Source organism: Quercus robur, chromosome 7 (genome assembly GCF_932294415.1).
Source record: "Quercus robur chromosome 7, dhQueRobu3.1, whole genome shotgun sequence".
In the NCBI taxonomy this organism is placed as follows: Eukaryota; Viridiplantae; Streptophyta; class Magnoliopsida; order Fagales; family Fagaceae; genus Quercus; species Quercus robur.
In genome coordinates, this window is record NC_065540.1 from 29,874,392 (window position 1) to 29,900,387 (window position 25,996).

Consider the following 25,996-nt stretch of genomic DNA (forward strand, 5'->3'; position numbering starts at 1 on the left):
TGGTGACCTTAAATTCACTCGGTGGGGTTTTGGTTCTGTAGTTTTCCCCATTCGTAAACAAATTACCTATATCAAATTTATTTTCCGCTGCATTTAACTTAGTTGGTGATTTGTTTGTGCTACCACGTTTATTGTATGTAATTGAATCTAATTGATTTCACTTAGCTAAATTAATTGATTAAGTTACCAAAGGGGCCAATACATTCTTGGCCTATCAGTGAGGGATATGGCAGATGGGTGAGGGAGATGAGAGGGGTAGAGGGCTGTGCGATAGTGCGAGATCGATGACGATGAGGATGAAACAAAGTCGAGAGAGTAGAGAGTTGTGCCTATGCTTGACTGCTTGTGGGCTTGTGGCCGTGTGAGTGAGAGAGCTGAGAGATGAAGAATGAGTTTAGATTATATATATACTTAGGATTAGGGTTTTTAAATTTTTTTTTAATATTATATATGTAATCGGGTCGGGTTCAGCCAGGTTTGCATAATACCTGAACTTGACTAGAACCTGTTTTGGGTTTTTTATTAAAACCCATACTCACACCATTTGCTTCATTGGTTGGGTAAAACTCGGGTCGGACCAGGTACCCGTGGGTCGAGCATATTTTTCCATCCCTAACAAGGGCTGATCAGGAGAAGGAGACAAAATCGAAGTTAAATGCCAATGAAGCTTTGGGTGAGCAGGTTCTTCGAAAGAAAACTAAGGAGAGTTGTAGTGATGAACAAACTGAGAAGGTCGTCCAAATCACTCTTAATTTAAAGTAACTTAGTTGACAATGATGCACCTTTTGAGGAATTTGATTCGTCTACTGCCTCCCTATAGTAGCAAGGTGATGGGGTATGTGCAGAAGAAGGTTGCTGCCTTAAGAGGCAACAAGTGGAATAATGGCAAGAAGACACCCCAAAGAGAAGGAGGAAATTTGGACTTTGTTTAGTAGGTGAGTTGATATCGTCCAATTTTGAGAAGGAAATTATAATGTAGTAAAGGTTGTAAATCCACTGAGAAAAGGAAATCAAGAACACATCAAAAGCACCAATAATATATAGAAAAATTTGATTGAAACTAGCACAAAGAAATTTTAATAAATCTCAATAACTAAAATTGTTAGGGTGTTGGGGTTTGTCCACCAATATCATTAGACATACACTACTAATCCAATTTTTATACACAATTAGGTAAATAAACACAAATTATCCAATTAGAAGATTTAGAAATAAGATTGATTAGTAAAAATCTCTTTTGGTTTATTTTCTTCATAAAATATTCCAATGATTTAGCCTAGAAAAGAATAACTTTGTTAAGAAAACCCAAGAACATTGTATACTCCAGAGGCAATGATATGACAAAACTAATATCTAATTATTGCATTCTGCTAGAGAAATTATAAATTTCTATTCTAACAATAATAAGATGTAAGAATATAGACTTATGAAAGAATTAGGAACTAAAAATCAATCTAACAAAACAATTATGAAAAGAGAACGATTGATTTCAATAATCAAAGCATTAAAAACATGTATAGATTGATAAGTGGATTGCTTACAATATTGAGGATTCGCCCATAACCGTAGTCTAGGTTCTTAAATTTCCATAGAAAGTAAAAACTCTAAAAAAATAATGTTTTCTAGCCCCCAAAAATGCTGCTGCCCTACTCTCCCCAAAAACCCCAAAACATATGCTCCCAAAAAGGGAAACTAAATCTTTTAAATGCCCTTTTCATCACTGGGTCAACTTCCAAGTCAGTTTTGTCCTTCAAAATAGTCAATTATGAATTTTTGGTAAACGAAAAAGTTGTAGAGATTCAAGTTTTCCTTTTGTGGTCACAAGAATCTGGTCAATGTAATATCTGAGTATAAATATATGGCCAAAATACCAAGATTGCACAGAATATTTCCATATCATATTTTTTTCTCAACTTTGCCTTAAACGAAATTCTCTCTTGCCCTTTATATTTCCACACATATTTGACTTGTTAAATGCTTCAAACCAGATTGCACTTCTCTATTAATCTTGACTCTTGGATTCTCATAGCTATTTAATGTTTGCATGATTAGCTAATTCATTTTAATCTCCTATAAAAGAAAAATACAGTTAATGAGTATATTTTGGAAAAAACCTCGCAAACTCTCATATTTATGTGTAAGTGCAGGAATAAACACAAAATAGATGTGATAATACCTACCAAAACTAAGATAATATTGTAATTTTAAGCAATTATCATGAATCTACCTTTTGTGTTTTATTATTATTATTGTTTTTTTTTTTTTTTTTTTGGTGTATATAATGCTTGGGGTCTTAGGCCAAAATGGCCTTCTACCACTGTTTATGGAAATATATACGAATATACTACTGTTTTGGAAATATACAAGGATCTACCATTTTTTTGGTACTCGAGTTTGGGGAAATTGAGTTCTAAATGGTATTCGAGTTCCATAAACTTGAGTTCTTTGAAAAAATAACCTTCAAAATAGCTGAAAATTTTTTTATGGAACTCGAGTTCCATGAACTTGAGTATCAAGAAAATGGTAGATTGCTACTTATTTTTTAAACAATAGTAGATTTCCATATATTTCACCTAAAAGTGCTACAGTGCCATTTTCGCTTGGGGTCTTAAAGACCTTTTAAAACAAAATGAAGTGAGGAAGGTTATTCGAGAGCACCACCTTTCTCTTCTTGGGTTGGTAGAGACAAAAGTGAAAAACATAAAATAAGGATTTTCTTCTGAAATTCATTGGTAGTAATGGGTGGCCCTTCTATAATGCCTCCGAATAGCAGGCAGATTGTGGGTTTGTTGGAACCCAACTGATTTAAATGTTACACTCATTAGTCAAAACGATCAAGTTATACCTTACGGAGTTAGCAGAATAGACAATATATTGAAAATGGTAATTTCCATTGTGTATGGTGATAATTTCCCTACTAAAAGAGAAGCTTTGTGGACTGATATTGTCTACCATGTCTCTGTGTTCAATGGTAGGCCATTGGTGCTTGCTGGAGACTTTAATGCCACAAGGAACCAAAGTGAAAGAGCGGGGTGTCAAATGATTGGGTAGGGTGGATGAATTTTTATTGTTGAGAAAGGGTTTGGCAAACTGAAGTCTTAGGTAATCCTATGTTCATATTATGTTCCAAGGTTAAATTGCTTAAGAAGGATCATATTATGGAGTTATCAAGTTGGGTTCTTCAGGTAGAGGATCATCTAGAAACTCTTCAAAGGAGAATTCAGCGAAATCCACTTGATAAAGAATTGCATTAAGATTTATTTCGAGTTTAAGTAAAGCTAAGGAAAATTTCTTTAAACATAAGTCTCGGGTTCAATGGTTGAGCTTGGGTGACCTTAATACTAGCTTTTTGTTCAAGAGCATGAAATCTCATCACAGTAGGAGCAATATTGTTTCAGTTTGCAAGGAAGATGGAACTTAGATTAAAGATCCAACAGAGTCAAAGGGGAAATTGTCAATTATGTTCAGAAGTTACTCGGTAAGTCTCCCAATAGTGTAGATATTAATGTTGATGATCTTTCCAAAGCTCTTCCTCGGAGATTATTTATGATTGAAAGCAATGATTTATCTCGGGAAGAAGTGAGTGCGAAGGAGATTTAAGTAAGCCCTTTTTTCTTTGAAAGACCACAAAGCCCTTAGCCCTGATGGTTATAACACTTTATTCTTCAAGAAATCTTGGAGTGTGGTGGGAACAAATGTTCCAAGTGCTATCAAGTCTTTCTTTGACTCTGGATGTCTTTTGTACTGTCATTTCATTGATACCTAAGGTGCCCAAATCCTTCAATGATGAAGGATTGTTGTCCTATTTCCTGTTGTACTACCATCTACAAGTGTATCTCTAAGATCATTGCCCCACCTTGTTGGGAAAAAACAAAACAGCTTTTGTAGAAGGGAGAAGGATTCTAGACAATATCATTCTTTCGTAAAATCAAAATTATCACAAAAATAAGGGAGTTCCACGTTGTGCTCTCCAAGTTGATTTGATGAAAGCTTATGATACAGTAAGGTGGGACTTATTACTTGCTGTCATTCGGGTCATTGGCTTTCCTGAGCAAGATGTTCAGTGGATTAGTGAGTGCATTTCTTCCACTAGATTCTCTATCAGCATCAATGGCGAGCTTAATGCTTTCCAAGTGGCAGAGGTTTCAGACAATGTGATCCATTGGCCCCATATCTTTTTGTCCTTATAATGGAGATTTTCTCAGGCTTGATGAATAATATGGTGGCTGAGGTGAAATTCAAATTCCATTGAAAATGCTAAAAGGAGAGAATCTCTCACCTTTGTTTTACAGATGACCTCCTCATTTCCTCTAAAGATGTTGTTGTTTTCATGGAGCAAGTCGTTTAATGTTTTAGAAAATTCAAGGATATGTCAGGTTTAAGCCCAAATCTAGACAAGAGTAACCTATTCACTTGTGGTGTTTAGGCAACTATTAATGAGCATTTGATCCTAGACCTAGGGTACAACAAGGGTTCTATCCCTGGGAGATATTTGGGTATGCCTTTAGCCTCTTCTGAACTTAAAAGAGTTCAAATTGCAAATCACTCGTGGATAGAATTGTGTCCAAAGGAAGACGTTGGCCATACAGATCTTTCTCATATGCTGGTTGGTTGCAGTTCACGAAAACCATCCTATTTTCTATTCAAGTATACAAATCCTTTCTTTTTATCTTACCCAAAGTTGTGACTTGTGATCAAGCTTGTGGAGCAAACCCTTAGAGCTTCCTTTGGAAAGGTAGTAAGTTAAGCTCTACAAGCGCAAAAGTTGCATGGGAGCATGTTTGTTTGCCAAAAAATGAAGGGGGCCTAAGCATAAGTAGAATGGAGGAATGGAGGAATGGAACAAAGGAGCTATGTTGAAGCAACTTACAGATTCTATTCAATCCATTTGGCCTAAATGGGTTTGTACAAATTTGATCAGAAATAGAAATTTTTGGACACTTGAGACCCTGGGTGATTATTGTTGGACTTTGAGAAAAATCTAAAACTTAGAGCAGTAGCTCGTGATAAAATGTGTTTTTTGGTGGGTGATGGTTCATCTATTCTCTTTGGCATGACAATGGGCATCCTATAGATCCCCTTGTAGATAAATTTGGAGACCGGATCATCTACAACTCAGTTTTGGGTAGGAATGCATTAGTGAAGGATATCGATCATTGAGGGAATAAAGTGGAAATGGCCCATTGCTCAATCAATAGAGTGGCTAGAACTTAAAGAAGCTACTCCTCATGATTTCAAACCTATTACCGTACAGGAAGATCGACTCCAATGGACAGAAAGCTCTAATGGCCAGTTTTCTTTTAAGAATTAATGCTTGGGAAAGCTTGAGATCTCGTGGTCAAAGAGTTGATTGGTTTAGAGTTTTTTGGCATAGCAAGGCTATCCCTCGCCATGCCATGATCGTTTGGCTGGCCATCCAAGGTAGATTGAACACTCAAGACAAGCTTTTATGTGGTAGCATAAGGGGTCAAGTGTGCTTTTATGTGGGTTAGATATTGAAAATCTAGATCATCTCTTCTTTAGTTGCACTTTCTCAAAAAAAAAAAAAAAAAAAAAAAAAAAAGGTTCTGGAATAACTCTGACAAAAATGGAATCTTCCATGGGTGAGAAGGACGTGGCAAGAAACAGTTCAATGGATGACTCTGCTTCAAAGGGAAATCTCTCCTCAGTACCACTTGCAAGCTAATGTTACCAGAAGTTGTCTACGCAATATTGCAAGAAAGGAATTCAAGAATTTTCAAGGATAGAGCTAGAAATAAACGTATTATCTTCTGTCTCATTCTCTATGCTCCACCAATCAAGTTTTGCCACATGTATACTGTATTTAATTCATATCTAATTTTAAGCATTTTTTACTTCAACATCCTAAAATAAATAGAACTTCCAATAACTCAAACCATCCCACCAGCCACCACCACCATCAACTTTCGCCGGCGCCACCAAGAGTAGATCACTGATATCATCAACGACTAACAGCCACCATCGGCTAGCCATCCACCACTGCTGGACAGTTACCAAAAAATTTAAAAAAAAAAAAAACCTCCACTAGCCACCCCCACCAACCTTTGCCAGTGCCACAAGGAAGAGATTGTCGACGGCCATCAACCACCGCCTTCTTGTCTTTAAATCCATGATTGGAATTGGTTTTATGACATCTTGTTAGTGGGTACCCATGAATGCCCTTTCTTCTTCAAATCCATGGCTGGGACCCAATCATGGTGGCAGTGCGGTGTTGATGTTGTTGCTGCCGGCACTGGGGAAGGGTGGTGGTAACTACACCATGCTCAGCAGCTTTAAGCTTTCAGGTGTTCCAGTTTTGACGTACTAACTTTGCAGACTTAATTAGATCGATGAAGGTCTCTTCCCGTGCTCCAATTTTTATCTTTGTGCTCTTGCTGCCGCCTCTTGCAACATACAGTTTTAGCTTTTTGCAGTTTGGTGCAGCGTGCAGAAAATTACAAGTCACTGAAGTGGTCCAAATGTGTACAACTTGATTTTTCTCGTTTTCTCACACTCAATCCCGACGTCCTTTTGAGAAGTTGTTTTTTCCATGATATAAATAATTAACTATAGTTTGAGAAAGTACCGACTTTTCGAATCCAATTTTCATAAGAAAAAAAAATCAAATTATGTGCAATGCAAATACCAAAACTGATTTGTCATATTTTTGTGAATGTATATTTTTGCCTTTTTTTTAACCTCCGTTCAAATGAGATACCGTTGGAAAGCTTATGATGATATGTTCGCTTTATAACTCCAATTTTCATGTAAGGTAAACTAGAAGCCTTGAAAGGTAGTGTCAAACTCAACTTTAGCACAAAAATCTCACTTGGGTATTTCATTAAATTCTTTTATTTCCAAGGGAATTTTTGGTGATCAAGCATACCAAATTGAAATTTATCACAAGACCTTTCCAATGACTCCTCATTTGAATCAAACCATGGTCATTTGATTACAATTCGATCTAGATTAAATCATAATCAAATTTTATTGGTCTTAGAAAGACTAAATATTGACACTTTTTCATTGTTTTTACAATTCTTGTTCATTTCACATCCGGTTGGACACGTGAGCTGTCATTTTAAACATAATTCAATTTTCAACTAAATATAGGATCAAATTTATCTCGATCAAATGATTAAATCAAGATCAAACTTGAGCTTACCTCAGTCAAACTTGGTCAAACATAAGAAAAGTATTTGAAAATATTGACTTTTTTTTTTAACTGAAATTTTGAAAATATTGACTTTGATGTAAAATGATAGATTTTGTTAATGAGGATTTTTTACTTTATTTGACCACTAGTTAACTCGACCAAAATTTGATTAACAAATGGCATTTTGTTCATTTTAACTCTTGACACGTAAATTCAACATTCTATTGATCCTTACGTCAAAAATATAAATTTTGGGCTTAAGTTGAGATTTTTGCACCCGAACCGAGGGTGGAGAAAATAATATAATATCATTTTGATTCTTACTGTCACATTTTGATTCTTTGAAATACTCTTAATAAGGCCCCTAGTTGTAGCATGAGCAAAATGGATGGGCGACAGGTCAAGGTCAGGTTCAAGTCAAGGTATCGGTTGAGCTGCAAGCTCAACTTCTCAATTTTCACACATACATTTTATTAGGATTTTTAAAAAAAAAAATTATTATTATCAAAACGACATAACTAGTCTATAATATAAAATTAAACACAGACCTACATGATGCATGAGAATATAAATATATATAGATGAGGTATAATATATAAAAAATAAATTTTACTTTAAGTATTGTCTTCTTTTAAAAAAGAATTCTACAAATATTTTTTTTATTTTTTATCTCTACAAATATATATTTTATTATTCTAACTTCTGTTGTAGTGAATTATATTTGCTAATATATAACTAAACTTTATAAATTTCAAATTTATTATTCAAAATTTTCATCTCTTAAAAAATAAGGAAATTATCATAATAATAAAAAACTATCACAAAATTACAATATTATCTTAGTCAAAATTTAAATGAAATTAAAGGAATAAAAATTAGACTTTATAATAATTTATTACTCAAACAATTAGTAGGCATATTCAAATTCCTTTAAAAAAAATAATAATAAAATAAAAATAATAAAAATAAAAAAACTTAATATTAACCCAAACCAAAATTTAACCAAAGCTATAAAAGGAAAAGAGAAGACTTTTGATGGAAATTTAAAATTTAAAAAAAAAATACCAAAACACATATTAAAAAAAGTAAAGAAAAAAAATATCATTAACCTTAATTAGAGTCATAAGAAATAACAAAAATCCACCAAAAGAAAGTGGAGAGATAGAGAGAGGGTACTCACAGTTCTGCATGGGAAAAATATGGATTAAATTGAGAAAATCAAATCAAATTTATACAAAATAAAATGGAAAAAATAAGAGTCAAAACATAAGAAAGAGGAAGGAAGCGTAACGGTAAAGTAGAGAGTAGTGAGAAGATAGAAAAACAAAAAGGAAGAGGAAAAGTTTGAAGAAGTGTAATTGTAGGTGTGAACTAATCAGGAGAAGAAGATTTTTTTTTTTTTTTTTTTAATTCTACGAGTATTTTTTATCATTTTATCTCTACAAATATATCATTTTATTATTCTAACTTTTGTTGTAATGTATTACATTTGCCTAATATACAACTAAACTTTATAAGTTTCAAATTTATTATTCAAATTTCTCATCTCTTAAGGAATAAGGAAATTGACATAATAATAAAAAAATCGTCACAAAATTACAATGTTATCTTAGCCAAAATTAAAATGAAACTAAAGGAATAAAAAATAAACTTTATAATAATTTATTACTCAAAAAATCAAACAATTAGTAGGCATATTCAAATTCCTATTTCCAAAAAAATCTAAGTATTAACCCAAACTAAAATTCAACCAAAGCTATAAAAAAGAAAGAAAAGACTTTCTAATAAGAAATTAAAAAAAAAAAAAAAAAAAAAAAACCATCAACCTTAATTAGAATTATAAAAATAACAAAAATCCACCAAAAGAAATGAGAGAGAGAGAGAGAGAGAGAGAGAGAGAGAGAGAGAGAGAGAGAGTACTCAAAGTTTTTTGTAGGAAAAATATGAATTGAATTGGGAAAATGATATCAAATTTATAGAAAATAAAATGGAGAAAAGAAGGGTCAAAACAAAAGAAAGAAAAAGAAAGTGTAACGGTAAAATAGAGAGTTGTATGGAGATAAAGAGACAAAAATGAAGGGAAAATGTTGGAAGAAGTGTAACCGTAGGTGTGAACTAATAGTGAAAAGAAGAGTTTTTTTTTTTTTTTTTTTAAATAGAATAGGGGGGAAGAAAAGTTTAAATAGATTAGAGAAAATATATAAAATAAGTGGATGATGTAGCTCCTAAAAGCATCCACAGCAGTGGAGCTAAAAATTTAGCTATTTAGCTCCACAAAAAGTTACTTTATCTATTTTACCTACACACATACTGCAGTAGTGGATCTATTTTAGCTTTCACAATAAAATAATATATCTACTACAATAAAATAATCCATCTTACTACAATAAAAACACCACAAACCGATCCACCACCACGGCCAACCAAGAACAACCACCCACAACCACCATGAAATCCAGCCAAACCGCCACCACGAAATCCGCGACGCTCTTGAGTTCGATGAAGGCAGTGCCGGTGGAGCTTGGATCGACGATGAAGCTTAGGTCGGCAATGAAGCTTGGATTGGCGATGAGATGGAGGACTGGGTGAGATAGGTCGGTAGCATGGGACGACGATGAAGATGAAGATCGACGATGAAGGATTGGGCGAGATGGGTCGGTGGTGTGGGACGGCGATGAAGATGAACCCATAACAAATTGGCGAAGCAGAGCGTAGATGAGGGAGAGAAAAAAAAAATTGAGAAGGAAAAAGGAAGAAAGAAGAGAAGCCAAAGAGAGAAAAAGAAAGAAAGAGAAAATATTTTTTAAATGAAAGCGGAGAGAGAAATTTAATAAAATATTATTTTTACTCTCAGCTATAGTGCACATCTATTTATAGATGTGCACTGTAGCAATGAAGCTAAAAAAAATAGTTATAGCTCCACTGTTGGATGGTGGTTTTTTGTGTTTTGATGGAGTTAATATGACTTAACAAGAGTGTAGTAACTATAAATGCTACCATTCAGATTTTAGATATATATATATATATATATATATATATAGAATATAGATAAGTAGACAGCTCAATCCACCCTCTAGTCTCTCCCCCCTCCATTCAATCAATCAGTCCATAGTCTCTCATAAGGCAGATGCCCACACCACAACCAGTGCCGGCTCAATGGGTGAGCTAAATAGGCAACCGCCTAAGGACCCCAATGACAAAAGGCCCCAAAATTTTTACCAATAGAGATATTCCTATACCAATAGAAGTATTAATTAAGCCCTAAATATTCACCAAAAAATAAAAAAAGTAGTTGTTTTTTATCAAAGAAAAACTATTTAAAGAAAATATTTTCATTGAATGGGTCAATCATTTAATCTCTCACACATAAATGTTAAAAGAACTCATTAATCTTACACTACTAAATAAATTTATACTCAAATTCTATTTAGAAATATCAAATATATAACTTTATTAAAATTTTCAATCATAATTTTTTAGTATTTGGTTACTTCATTCAATAAATAGTGTTTATTTTAGTTGTATAGTCATTGAATAATGAGATGAGTTCGTTTTAATTTGTAATTTTTTTTCTAAAAAAATAGATTTTAAATGAAAAAAAAATTAAATAAATATTCTATTAATATTCAAAGTATAAGAATAGACCTCACTTGAAGTTGTCGCCTTAGACCCTACAATACCTTGAGTCGGTCCTGACCACAACACAGTTGTTTGTAGTTGTCCACAGCGTCATTCCTCCTCACCTATCGAACTTCCCGATTCTTCTCTATTTAAGCACAGATTCTCCATATCCTTCGTTGTTCTTCATCTCCAAGTCTAATTTTTTTTCAAATCATGTAAAATTTCTCTAGGTGTTGATTATGCTATTGTTGAATTTGAGTTGTAGCAACTAGCAATTGTTCGGCACCAAATTTATTTATTTATAACATTCCATTGTGATGAATGCAAAAATATGATGTGGTTGTTAGAAGTAAATTAGTTTTGTTTGTGGAGATTTTGCTTTATTATTATTACTAGTCACTAACCCGTGCGATGCACGGGGTAAGTAAATGAAAATTAAAAGTAGTTATTATTTTTTTGGAGCAAAAATTAAAAATATTTATTTTGCTTAAAGGTTTATGTCTTGGCTTAAAAGAGGTATGACTTGAAAACGATTGAAATTGAATGAAAATAAGTAATTTTATTCAAAATAAAGGTTTAGAAAATTCTTTTTCTTTCATATTATTGGTTCCACATAAATCTAATACAATCACTTTTCTAATACAATCACTTTTCTATTTTTTTTTTTTTTCTAGATTGTGAGTTCTTTAATTCTGTTAACATTAAACCTGATAAAAAACTTACATACCTTTTTGACAAAATAAATCCAAAACCCAAGTTTTGAAGGCACTCCAAGAACCAAATCAATGCAATACCTTACCAATGTGAGCAAAGAGGAAGAGGACATGCGGCATATGAAGAGACTAAGAAAAGAAGTAGTGGACGGTGGGAGTGTGTTATTGTATTTGGCTAGAAGTCAAACATACAACCATGTTGATTACCACATAACAATACATTGCAGAACAATACGAATTGCAAAACACAAACATAGAAAATTCATCAAATATTAAAATGTGAAAACATACTAAATAAAGAATAAATGCATCGACAATATAAAAGACTATAAACAAATTTATTGAGTTTATCTAAAAAGCCAAACAATCATCATTAGAACAACCAAACATCCTTAAAAAAAAAACAACAATTCCATTCAAACTATGAAAAGAAACTACCTTTAGAAATTACAGTAGATGAAGAAGAAGTAACAGCGAGAGCCATTTGGTTTTTGAGAAATTTTCTCTAACAAACTTTGTTTAAGGATTTGGGTTTGTGGGTTTTAGGTTTTTCTGTTTCGATTTAAGTTCTAAAAATTTCAGTGTGTGGTGGTGAATAATAAATTCGGATTAAATAAGGAACCAAAGGGGGAAAGGCGTGTTTCAATTTGTTTATGTGATCTAAATTACTCTTTGCAGAAGCCGTGTAATTATTGGTGTGAAAAATGGTAAACGTGAGTCCTTATAGAATTTTTGATATAGAATTTTGGTTGAAGTAGAATTCAAGCTCTTAAAACATATATTTAATAGAGTTTTACTTAAACTAAACTATTGTAACACTTGATAGGATAATTACACGTTGAAGAAAAATAATAAATATATAATATATAAAACCTAAAATAAAAAGAAAAAGAAAATAATGATGACGTAGAAAATTGTGGGAGCTTCAAAGGTTTTGGTTTTATATATATATATTATTATTATTATTTTTTGGGTATTCTGGGTCTAATTCTTATCAACTAAAACTTACAAAAATGTACAAAAATGATGAAATTTCACTGATATATATAAATCATGCCCAAACCAAACTGACAACCACGAACCAAACCGGTCACCCCAACTTCCCATTGCTCAGTTTCAACGGGCTTACAAATTTGGTTAGTGTTCGATGCAGCTGTGCACAAAACCGAGGGCCTCGGTTCAGTGAGAAATTCTCCACAAAACGAAGGTTGCAAAATGGGTTGTCTAAACCATTAGACGATTCACTATTATTGCTTCAGTGAGAAATTCTCCACCGTTCATAAAAAATTCTCCACAAAACGAAGGTTGTAAAATGGGTTGCCTAAACCACTAGATGATTCACTACTGCTTCCTAGGTTCTCAACCACTAAATGGGTTAGAAAGCTTGTAACACTAATTTTCTCCTAACAAGCTTGCTACTTGGTACTATTTTAGAAACTAAAAGATGGCAACTCAGACAAGAAAGTAACAACTATAAACAATTTTTTACATATTCCTCATTTTTCTATACTCATGAGTTGGGATTGATCCCTCAAATCAAAACTTGTGCTATATGCTTTCCAATCATACCTCGTATGTTCTAATTTGACATTCTTTTAATCTCGATTTCACCATCGTCAATGTCTAATGAGAAACAGATATGTTCCAAAAGAATTATCAAGTTTGCATTAGCAAACCTACAAACTAGCACATCTAAAATCTAAGATTTACCACTTTGAGATACGAAAGGAGAGCAACAAAATGGAAAGAAGATTGAGACTACTCTATGAATCAGAAGAGTCAAATGTACAAATCTGCTGTACAGTCAAATTTACAGTGTGAGCATTGAATAAAATAGAAACCTCAACTGCTAATGGCTAAAGCAAAATATCACCTAGCACTCTTACGACTGGTTTTTGACAATCTTAACACTGCTGTAGAAACGCTTGAGGTCTTTCATAGCCTTTTCCTCTATCTGAATTGATCGAATAGATGAGGGTGTGTCAACCTCTGGTTTGAACCAGCGGTTCAATCCAGCAGAATCTGATGGCGAGCCCTGACCCGTAGCAACTGAAAACCCAGTTGTTTTTGTCTTTGGGCTGTGGGAGAGGCTCTGCTGTTGCTTTCCCTGCTTGGAGACAAAGCAGAACAAAATCGAATAGGGTATCAGTTTTCCACAAGGAAAAAATAAAAAATAACAGCAATTTCGGGACAATACATGGGCAGCCCATAGTAGAAGCTGGACAAACAGTAAATAGAAAGGAATGGTTACAACAAGGCCACACACATGGGTTTAGCAATGCTTATTTTACTTCTAGTTTATTTGCTAAAAAAGTGGCTTTAAGCAAATAATAATCAAGTCCAGATAACCTCTCTATTAAACTTCTTCCAATATGTACAAAAATGGAATCATGTGTGAGTGGGTGGGGTTTTTTATTTTTATTTTTATTTTTTCCTATTTGGGTGGGAGGGGGGGTACAGTTGAAGTCTCAAACCTTCTGCTGCTTCTGAATATCCCTGAGAGATGGCCGGGAAACTTGGGGAGGCGTTCCAGAAGCAGCCCAAGGAGGCGTGCTTGTTTCTCCATCAGATGGCTGTGAGGTGTGCACAGAGACAACAGGTATTGGGGTAGAAGGTAAAAATGAACTCAACAGGATTTTCCCATCACTTTTACCATCAGAAAAATGTTCCACCTGGTCTTTGCTTCTGGCTGGTTGGTTCACCTTGATTTTGCTCTGTTCATCCTGTATGTCACGAAGAGAAGTGCGTTCCTTTGAAATTTTAGCCCCACCCCATGCAGGGCCCTCGCTTTTGGGTGTAGGAGGAGTAGGAGCAACATCTTTGGCAGTGTCATCAAGAGCACCACTCAAGAACATAGAAAGCCCTCCCTTTTTGTTCTTCTTCTTGGATGATGTTGGTAATAAATTCCTACTTTTCGGCATGACTGAACTGTCATGAACACAAAAGGGGGACTCTTTGGTGGCTTGGTTAGCCACAATTCCTTTGCACTTCACATCTTCCTCCTATCAAAAGTTATAGTTCAAAAAGATCAACAATTGTGCATAATATTCAAGTCATATTTATTTTATCTTTCTAACTTTTCAATGATTTGTATAAATATAACCCAAAAAAATTCCCTCCAGCATTTGAGGACATAAATAATAATCATGGCTATAAACCAGTACAATTACTACTTTGACACAAATGGCAGACTGCCTCCAAGGGTTGATTTCAAATGTTCGATAAAATCAGATTTAGAGTGAAGTTAACAGAACTATTTCATAATTCATAACAAGAACATGACTAAATTATATGGTAACCATCAATCTACTGCAACCTTTCTTTTTTCGAGCTTGGGACCAGTTGTGAACAAAATATACAACACAAACTATTTCCAACAAAGAAATTGACTTAACAAAAACCCCATAGAATATAATATAAGCCACCATAACAATGTACAAAATAATACTCACTATAGCAATACTAATCAATAAATATTGGGTTGGGTTTAAGTAATGTTACACCACTAAATATTTCTTTATTGGATGCACATTTTGAAAAATTCACAATTGGATTATATTTTCTTTTTATACCCTCTAGGCTTGCAAACTTTCAAGATTATTAGATAATGGGGGACATAAGTAGCAGCCCACTTTAAATACTTGTAAGAGAAGAGGGAAAGTTGGTTCTAGTTTGGGATGTTTCAGATGATGGAGGGCTCTCTTAGGACCTTGCTTAGTCATTCTAAATTTTGAATCAATTTTTATTTTATTGTTAGTTTTTTGTTTATTTTCTGCTGGATAAGTTTTAATTAAATTGTACTAGAATAAATTCAAATTGGTAATTTCCAGAAATCTGGAACTGGCTTTCTATGGCTGAGTGTTATTTAATGTTGAGTCATTTTCCTATTTTATTTTATGTTTTGATTCCTTTTCCTATTTGGTTTAGAAGTCCACCATGTCTTTTTTGGTTTCTTATTAGTAATCCTAGTGATTCTAGGAATAGGTTTTTTAGAGTCCTAGTCCTTCTAGGAAGAGGATTTAACAATCACCTAAAAGAAGGCTTTACTGTGGTCAATTACACTCATAGTGAGATTGATTCTAAATAAATTCCAGCAGCCTTTTCTAAGCTTTGAGAGTGTGATTGCTTTCTCCTATTAGGTGTGATAGCTTAGGAAAACCTAGTGTAATTACCTAGTGTTTTATCCATCTTATTTCATGTACAAGATGAGCATCAGTAGGGGATGCCATAAACTAACACACTTGATGAACAGCAAAGTTGAGATAAGGCCTAGTGAAGGTGAGATAATGCAAGGAGCCAACTAAGCTTCGATAGACATGGGGATTTCACTGTTTTAACCAACAAGCCATCAACTTATTCAAGATTCAATCTTTTCTTTACCCAAACCCTTAAACATCAATATTTATTCAAGAACTCTTCAAGTTTTGGTGCTGAATTCTTAAAGATCCTACATCAAATTTGTATCAAGGTCCATTCAAGCTTCCATTCTGTATCATCAGATATAAATAGCTATCTCATCTATAAAAGTTTAAATTTTTAGTTTTTTGTATTTTAACATCAAATTGACATGATATTTGGCACACTTGTTAAAAACACAAAAAACATGTAATCCTAACAGTAGGTTTTTCATAATATTAATTTAATAAAAAATTATTACGTTGTTTAATATTAATGAAAAGTTACACCAAGTGCAACTTGATCCTGTATATATATATATATATATATATATATATATTTATATGGTTCAGGATTGAATCTATGGGTCCACTTCATGATAATTGCTCTTTTAATATCAGGCAAAAACACTGATTGGCTTTTGGTATAGGCAGGATTCAAACGTCCCATATTCAATGACAAGAGACTATACCGGTTGAGCTACCTGGAGACCATTACACACACACTACTGCAACCTTGTACATAGGATAACCTTGCATAAGCATGGGCAAGACAATTCTGTGCAGTGTCAAAAGTTGTCGGCCAGTTACTTGGGTCACACAGGTCAAGTATGCATATAAAAAAGACTAGGTAAAATTCCATTTTAAACCATTAGGGGCATAATAAATTAAACCTGTAGTTTAAAATTACAAATTAAACCCTATAGCTTCAAAAGTTAAATTAAACCCTACGGTTTCAAAAAACTAAAAATTAAACTCTCAGCCTATATTAAATCCAATACAATTATTTAAATGTGTTAAGGTTATTTGTTTTTGAAAACCTCAAGGTTTAATTTGCTACTTTTGAAACTATAAAGTTTTAATTTGTTACTTAATAAAACCTAAGGCTAAGGATATGCTTTATTACTTTTGAACATACACTATCTAATTTGTTACACCCCCTAAACTATAGGGTTTAAAATTAAATTTACACAAACAAGTATTTTCTAGAACTATGTTTTGACTTGATTCAGCTTTCTTTGATGTGCATGCACATAAATTACCACAATGAATTTTAATATTTGGCTAGAAACTTGAATTCCTCCCAAATACTCATCAGAAAATTTTTGCGGATCCATAAGCAACCAACCAGTTAAAGACCACATACACAAATCATTAACATTCACCTGGGCCCAAATTCCTCCCAGGTAATCCTGATTAGAACTTTTGTGTACCTATAATCAACCTAAGTCCCATTTAGTAAAAAATCATATTATTGCATCCAATTACTGTTTAAAACCCAGGGAGTATTATGATGGTCATAAAGCTAACCTTATTCTTGGAAATATGAGAAAGTCCAACATCCAAGAAATCCTTTGTAGGGTTTGAAACGACTTCAGTCCCACAAAAACTAGTTGCTGTCTCAACTTGAGACATGCTCTGTTTGCTCTTTCTTCTCTGCTTTCTTGATACCTCAGCCTTTTTGTTGCCTTTTCCATCTGGTGAAACCGAAGATGAAGATTTTTCCTGTGGTGTGTCAACCGGAACACCAAGTGCAGCAAGCGAGCTCTCCAGAGAAGATTTTGTTTCAAGCTTTGCAATTTGTTGGTCATCGAGATGATGCCCATCAGACTGCTTTGCTTGAAGCATCTCAATCTGCTGCAACTTTTTCCTCAAAGCTCGAACTTTTTTACAGAGTCCTTCAAGGGGACTATCTTTAGGTTGTAAAAAGGAGTCTACTCTTTGGTCCTTATCACTTTTCGAGGCAGTTTTCTTCTTTGTGTGGTTGTCGCGGGTCCTTATAATCTCGCACTCACTATCATCCTCTTCACTATTAATAATTGCAGGAAAAGTAGCTGTTGGAGTTGGGAACCGGCGGTGACTCCACGGTTCAGATGATCTCAGGTCCAAAAACTTTTCAAGGTTAGCTAAAATATCTAGCGAGGCACTTGCAATAGCATGGGTTGAGACCGTAAATATATAGTCAAGGTTCCGAATAGCAATATCCTGTGCAGGCAAAACATCTTCAATAAATACGTTACCACCAATAATTTGGTGTAAGTTATATCTTCAAAATAAAGTCTATAGAAATGCTTGATGGGAACACCATATAAAAAGCAGCAAGTGGCAATTTTCACACGATATTTAAGGTAACAGCAACATTGATCCAAAACACAATAATTTAGGCCCCGTTTGGTACACCCACTCAAACACATGTTTTCAGTTTTTAAACTACATTACACGTATTTTCACACACTTTTTCACCCACACGAATTTCCACATATGTTTTCAAACACATTTTTTTAGTTTTTAAGTGCATGTACCAAACACCCTCTTATTTGCAATGTATTAAATTATCTTTTGAGAATGAAGTACAAGAGGCGAAGCCCCAAAAATAATTAAATAAGAACTCCAGTGGTCCTAGCAATCTGGTTAGCAGTTTCCTACAATGAGTTTAGCAAACAGAATCGTAGAATAGGCTGTCCTCCAAAAAAAAAAACTTTCCCAGGCCTACCCCATAATGAACATTACATCTAAAGCGGGTGTATCCAGGTGACCAATTGATTTTATTTTTAATTTGGGTAAGTCCGATGACCAACTTGATACCAATAATTCCTTGTTTGTCCCAAAAAAAGAAAAATGACATGAAATACGGGAAATAATGAACCAAAAAAGATTGATTTATTACAATATTTAGAACAAGAAACAGACTTCCCAAAAATAGTTTGGCCATGAGGTCTAAAGTAGCATATGGAAATGGAATTGAAAAACCTACAAAGCAATGCTTGAGATATGAGAGGAGGGATTATTGATTGTTTATGGTCACTGTAAGAAAAAACCAACAAATTGTGGGCTTCAGAGCGACAAAGACAGAAATAAAACAAGTACATTTGAAGCTTATTATAACACCAATGAGCTATATCTCAACTGGCACTTCTCCCACAATAATGGGATGGAGAGTGAGGTTGTTGGTTCAAGAGCCACTGAGCATGTGTTTACCAATAAATAATAATAAAAAAAATCTAATTATAACATTTATAAAATTCTACCAAATTAGGCAGTACATAAGTAAGTATACCTCACAGTGCTTCCTCAGATCATTTGCTTCCAGTGAATCTGCAATCTCAAGCAGTTGTATAGCATTCCGTGGCTCCACTAGACACTCTGCTGCCACTTTTTCACAAAGGCTTTTTAAGCTTGGTATGGGCCTATGCCCACAGTCATCCTTTTGTACGGTGGATAACAGATTAATGGACTCCAGATCATTAAACATAAAATCTTCATCAAACTCCTCTGGCTCGTCCCTGACATTCAGCTTGAGCTTCTGAGGATTTTCAGCCACATTGGGAGGATAGACAGGATGATACAAAGAACCAACAATCAATAAATGTGTTTCACCTACTGAAACTGAAGTAGCCCTCTTTACACCATGCAACCGAGATGCAACGGGCAGCTTATCCTTACCTTTCTTCCCATCCCACATGTAAACATCACCTGTTGCTGTAACTGCAGCAATCCAGTACTTTCCTGCAGAAATACTCACCAAATTTCTTCCACAGAGCGAATATAACTACAAAAAATGGAAAAAAAAACATAGATTACAAGTAAATAACATGTTTCACTTGGGAAGATAGGACAAAGCCATCAGAGGCACTGAGCTATCAAATAAAACCTGCTGACATCTGAGATCAGGATCCGAGGAGACCCAATAAAATATAGCACCATCATCAGTAAGAGCCACACTGTGCACCATCCCTGCAGCAACAGCTACCACATGAAGCCGTTCCATACGATGAAACTTCAAAATGGTAGTTCCACCTTTCTTCAAGTTTCTAGCAATAACTACACGTCTAGGAGTAACAAGTCGATGACCCCAAGTGTATACCTGCCCCAGATATGTAAGATTTGGAAAAAGTAAGAGCAGAACAGCAGAAAGGTATTTGCATAACCAACCCAAATAAATAAAAAATTACAACAAGAAGGACCTGACACTAGTTAAAGCTGAATAGAAAAAGAAAACTGAACTCAAGCTAAAGTAGCTGGGATTAAGAGTTTTTTGAGTTAAGAAGTCTTATAACAATATAAATCTGCTAAAAGTTACCTCGCCATCAGCTCCTAAAACAACCGTGTGGTATTTTGCAGCTGCCACCCCAGAAAAAACCTTGCCTTTCAAGTATTCAACCACTCTTGGTGTGTAATTTGATGCTGAGTTAGATGTGCCATAACCAAGCTGACCCTCCCTGTTGCATCCCCATGTGAAAACTTCACCAGTCTCAGAAACTACAGCAGTATGTTTGTTTGCTGCAGCTACAGAAAAAATTTTTGACCTCAAGGAACTCACTCTGCGAGGTGTGGGTTGCGTATCCACTGAAGGGTAGCCAAGCTGACCCTCTGCACAACAATAGATGAAACAAGTCAATACTTCATCAATCAATAATAATAGGAAACACATAAACAGCTAGAAGTAACATCTTTATCATTCTACTGTATCATTACTTTATTTTTAAAGCATGGACTGTAACAGGACACGATGCAACAATTCTTGAAAAACCAGGACACAACACAACAGGTGAAAAGAAACTAATTAAATGAATATATATTTTTAGGTCTATTTTATATATTTTTAAGCATATTTAGCTTTTAGTAATAAGTAACTACCATTGAAATGTTAAAAAAATTTATCTAAAATCAATTTAAAAGCTACCAACAACAGCAACTAAGTGCACTATCAATAATAGAGAAAAAATAAATAAACAGATATATGTTTGGCTGAGAGACTTTTTAAGCAAACAAAAGTAAAAAATAAATAAACAAAAAAGAGAAAACAAAAGAGAGAACAGATTGAGAATGAGAATGAGAATGAGAATGAGAGAGGGTTTGAGAGTCTAAGATTGAAGCTGCCGTAACAGGATGAAAGCAGAGAGAGAGAGAGGAACTAGAGCCTAGAGAATCATCATGTTTTCCAGAGAGAGACATTGTTGAGACCCCTAAACGCTCTATCGACAACTCTGATTATCAGGTTGTCAAAAAGCCAAATGTTTTCTCTCATTTTTTCAGTTTTTTTTTTTCTTTTCTTTTTTTTCACCGTGTTAAGACTGTCTTGACTGTGTCTTAGTCATGAATACAGTATCCAAAATAATAATAATAATAATAGTAATAATAAATATTTTTCCTGCCAGACATTCCACTAACATGCATGTAGCCATATCTCAAGCGTGTCCATGTACAACACTAACAGGCAGGCCTCTTTCACATTAGCTAACCAATAAGTGAGTAGATATATATAAGTCTTTGACAATGGCACACAATATCATCTGGTTGACAATTCTATGAAATATACAACTAAATTCCCTTATCATTTACCTCTGTTGGATCCCCAGGTGAATACTTCCCCACCCTCTGTAGCGACAACAGTGTGATGTTTAGCTGCTGCAATTGCCTTCACCCGACGGGACCCTAAACCAGAAGTCACCTGACGGGGCGTGATAACTGCAGCCTGACCACTGCAAAGAATATATTAATATCATAAGTTGCATCTGATTGACAATTCACAAAAAGCATATTAGCTGAAAGAAGGAATTTTGCAAGTGAGATCATCCATTTTCACAAATAAAAAAATACAGGAATTCAACTTGTACTTTATCCAAAAGCACTAAAATATGAGCATAAAGGTAAGAATGGGCTTTCACTCTGTTTGTGCCTCAGTAGCTTGTGAGTGAAAACTAAAGTTAATGGATGCAAGCACACAAATTACACCCATGATCATATTCTTTTGCTATTCCTACACAAACATGCATATGAGAATCAGAGATTATATAAATATATACCATTCTGTGCAAGGCTCAGAATTCAGTTTGACAATATGTTGAAAAAAATTAAAATTGAAAACTATGTTAATTTAGAATAACATCCAAAACTTAAACTCTCTGTTGCATGCAAAATATTTTTTGATATATAAAATACCGCGTCAATGACAAAATTTGGTTGCATAAAAAAATTTCAAATTGAAATCATCAAAGAAAAAAATATAATAGCATACCTGTGTATATCAAAGTCAGGGTGCCCAAGGCGGCCCCCCCTTCCAAATCCCCAAGTATAGACCTCTCCTCGGGCACTGACTGCTACACTATGGAACTTTGCAGAAGAAACCAACTTGATATAGGAACCATGAAGTGAATCAACTTTACATGGCAATTTTTGTATGTGTTCATTGCCAGTTCCAAGTTGATAGTTTGCACCACTTCCCCAACTATACACCTCTGTAGCAACTAAAGACATGCATAAAATTTCAGGTTATTCCCAGTTACATCTACATTTATTTTTAAAAATAACAACATGATCCTCAGTAAGGATGTCATAATAAAGCAGGGGATACCTGAATTCAGTCCATTGCCAACCACCTGCAAGACTGGCCCAGATAGGAGATCTACAGGGGTTCGACTTTTAGAGTCCTCCAATGTAATAGAGGCACCAAATTGAAGAAGGATACTAGCCACTGCAAGATGTCCAAAATGTAGAGCCCTGTGAAGGCTACTCCATCCTGATTCTCCATCCTGATATGGTAATGTGAGGGTCATGCAAAGCGGGAGTTCAGAATTATAAAAATGAAATACTCTTTTGAGTGCAACTTGGAATCTAAAATCTAGGAGGATCTCAAAATGATTGCGATTCCAATAACAAGTGATTGCCTTTCCAACTTCCATGAGTCACAGAAAGATATTCTGATAAATTCCCTTAGGGTTCCTCATTTATGATTAAATTGCAAATAAAGATGGTAGATAAACTAACAATACCACATATTCTCTCATCAAGCCAGCCTCCAAGATCCTGACCTTTATGCTTTCTAATTCCACGAAAAACAGATGTAAAGGACATCATCACATCAATAACTTATAAGAATGTCTCCATCCAGACAGAATAATAATGAGCAGAATCAGCAGATTGTCTCCATGAAGATATAATTAGGGAAAACATCCCTCTAATGTATCAGATTTTCAATAAAATCAACTCATCAGAAACACGAGCCAGCAATCCAATCGCATAGTGAAAACAAATACCAACATTCTCTACATAATAACTTGACAGGGTATTTATTTAGGGTTAAATTGCATTAACCTCCCCTGAGATTTGGGGAATTGTAAAAAATATCATCAATATTTTTCATAAGCAATATTCTACCCCTTGAGATTTTGTTATATATAACAGAGACTCTACAACCATTCATGTACTCTTACAACTTGAGTCAAAATACACATTTTTTCAAATTAATATCTCATCGAAAATAGCCACAGATAGTGTTTACAAACCAAACTGTTTTCATGATAAGGAGAATCAAGAAAAACAAAATAAAAGTAATAATCTCAAGGGGCTAAGTAACATTTCTGAAAACAGGAGGTTTCTGAAATTTCCTCATACTTCACGGGAGGTTATTGTAATTTACCCTATCATAAAACATTCAAATCAGTTAAAGGAACAGAAGAGTCAACACACCCTTGCATCTGGGTCTGCACCAGCTGCAAGAAGCCTCCTAATGATGGGAACGTGGTTTCTCCAAGTTGCAATATGAAGAGGCGTAAGACCAAATATGTTTCTTGAATTAATATTACCCCCATTCTTCTTAAGTATTGCCAGTGCTGAATCTACATCGGTCAATGACCCTTCTCGCACAATGAGCCACAAATCTTTATGGGAGCCACTAGACAAAAACTTGCGACCAGGAGTCTGAAAATTCTGCTTTTGTCCATGAGGCAAGACTAGCGACTCCATAAATTTAATTCTGAGGGCTAAATGCTCTATCAAGCAACAAATATGTAGTCAACAGATAATCTCATGAGCCAGAGCCTACAAAGTCCTTGTGCGATTTTAGTTCAGGCCAAATTACCAATACAGCCTTTGAATGAAGTCAATTCTGTTTAGTCCATGACACAATTGATTTTCTAATCCAAAAATCAAGAAAATATAGAAGATAGATCCATTGAGCTGAAGAATTGAATTAACAGTTTTCTAAGTCACAATTCACCATCCTTATTATAAACACAAACCAATTGGCAACAGCAATTTACAAACTCCCATCGCATTTCATGGACTGCAGAGAAGTCCCCGATAAGCAGGTAAAGCAACAAACTGCATTTTAAAAACCTTCATCAGCATAATATACCTTTTGCACATATTCAAACATTAAAACTAAAACGAACTTTGATAACAAGAGATAAGCATTATAGTCCATAATACTCAAGCTGACATTGCTTTCTTTTACTTATACTGGAAAATAGAAGACCCAAGGATGACGGGAACATTTGTATCTGGATTGAAATGAAACTGTGAATAATATCAATGCAAATTGTGCAAAGAATTTAAATGTGTAATGACAGCAAACAATAAGAACACTAATAAAATCAAAATGCCAGCTTGAAGCTTGAACACACATAACTGGTAGCAATTACCACCTAAAACCACCGATCAAGCAATAATAATTATGAAAACCCAGATCGAATATCACATGAATCTGATGAATAACCATCAAAATGAATCACACCCACAATTCAAAATTACAAATTTCGACTAAACTAATTAATTGGCTAAAGCAAACGATGGCAGGTAGCACCTAAAAACGCTAGCTTCAAACCAAAGCAACAAATTTTAGAAACAAAACACATTGATAAATAGAAAGAATGACAATTAGCCTAAGAAAACATCAAAGACACAGAAGTTGAATTGTTTTGTTAGTACATCAACATTTTGACTATCTCCATTTAAAATTAAAAATAGAAATACATCACCTGGGCTGAGATTAATAGCTTGAAAGAAAAAATTCAAAAGTGGTGCAAGTGTTTGTGAGTAATCTGGAAAGATATAAGATGCTGATTTTTTTTCTTTCTGTAACGGAGAGTATCGAAGCAGAGAATATACCCCAAACCAAATGGCATAATACTAATAAATAAAACTCGTAAAACAGAGTGAAACGACTTTCTTTGCTCTTTCAACAACAAGGGCATTTTCGGGATTTAATCTTTTTTTTCTTTTACATTTATTTGTACATCTCAAACTCTGAGTTGGCCTTCCGCCACGTACCAGAGTGTCTCTGATACTGACACGTGGCGACAACACTTGTCGCCTCCTTATATTTTACTTCTGTTGGCACTTGCGAACTCCCCTAAAACTCCCAACCTTGAAAGTGTCGGACCTCGATCACCAATTTACCCATATACCTTTTTTTTTTTTTTTTTTTAATTACACTAGCACGTCACCAATAAAATTGCATGTAAATTAGTTGCGCGGAGCTGGTACTGTGGTAAACACACGCATGCTCATATGTAGAAATTATAGATTCCTCTAATAGACCATGTTATTTATTTATTATTTTACTAAAAAACTTACACTTGTTTAAAATTACTGAATTAGTAATTAATTTCTATTTAAAAAAAATTTCAAACTAACAATTTTAAACAGATATAAGTATTTTAGTGAAATGGTGGACAACATCACTTGTCCACCATGTGGATCTTATAATTTCTCACTCATCTACCCGAAAAATTATACAATCTTCTCGTGGACCACGTCACTTATCTACTATTCCACTAAAAGACTCTCACATGTTTAAAATTGTTGAGTCAGTAAGTTTAAAAAAAAAAAAATTAACTCAACAATTTTAAACAAGTGAAAGTCTTTTAGTAGAATGGCGGACTACGTCACTTGTCCACTACGAGGACATTGTAATTTCCCCATATGCCCAATGTAAGACAAAGCCCATTTATTTGTTTTTTTTTTTTTTTAATTACACTGTATACTTTATCACTAATGATATTTAGGGATTTTTTTTTTCCATGTTACATTTCATTTTATTCATACTCGCTACTCATACTTATATTATAGGAACAAAATTTGTAAAATAATAGTATCTTTTAACATAATTATATAATTTTTTTATTCAATATAATTATTAAATTAACATTTTCAAAATTTTATTTGAGGATTTAGTTTTTTTTTAAGTGTTTTAAAACACAACTTCATCACTTATTTATAATTTTTAAGATTAATATTGTTTTGAAGATATTTGGGAATTTTTAGTTAAATCTTGTTTTAAAATCATGAATTTAATTAACTTGGTTGAATTTGTAACATGTAAAATAATG

General features: G+C 34.1%; 1 protein-coding gene across 3 annotated transcripts; it reads right to left on the minus strand.

Moving 5' to 3' along the window:
* Positions 1 to 13,231: 13,231 nt before the first annotated feature.
* LOC126693072 (uncharacterized) lies at positions 13,232 to 24,810 on the minus strand. Of its 3 annotated transcripts, none has more exons than XM_050388940.1 (11): positions 24,644 to 24,810; positions 23,355 to 23,987; positions 22,240 to 22,417; positions 21,904 to 22,132; positions 21,228 to 21,367; positions 19,966 to 20,255; positions 19,537 to 19,749; positions 18,943 to 19,434; positions 17,196 to 17,870; positions 13,965 to 14,492; positions 13,232 to 13,597 (listed from the first exon to the last, which is right to left on the minus strand). In XM_050388940.1, exons 2-11 carry the CDS (start codon positions 23,628 to 23,630, stop codon positions 13,373 to 13,375), a joined length of 3,246 nt encoding a protein of 1,081 aa, XP_050244897.1. In that variant the 5' UTR covers positions 23,631 to 23,987; positions 24,644 to 24,810; the 3' UTR covers positions 13,232 to 13,372. The 3 variants fall into 3 exon arrangements, with proteins under 3 accessions (XP_050244897.1, XP_050244896.1, XP_050244898.1); XM_050388939.1 differs by having other exon boundaries at positions 13,232 to 13,600; XM_050388941.1 differs by lacking the exon at positions 24,644 to 24,810 and adding an exon at positions 22,658 to 22,707 and having other exon boundaries at positions 13,232 to 13,600; positions 23,355 to 23,500.
* Between the last annotated feature and the right edge of the window lie 1,186 nt (positions 24,811 to 25,996).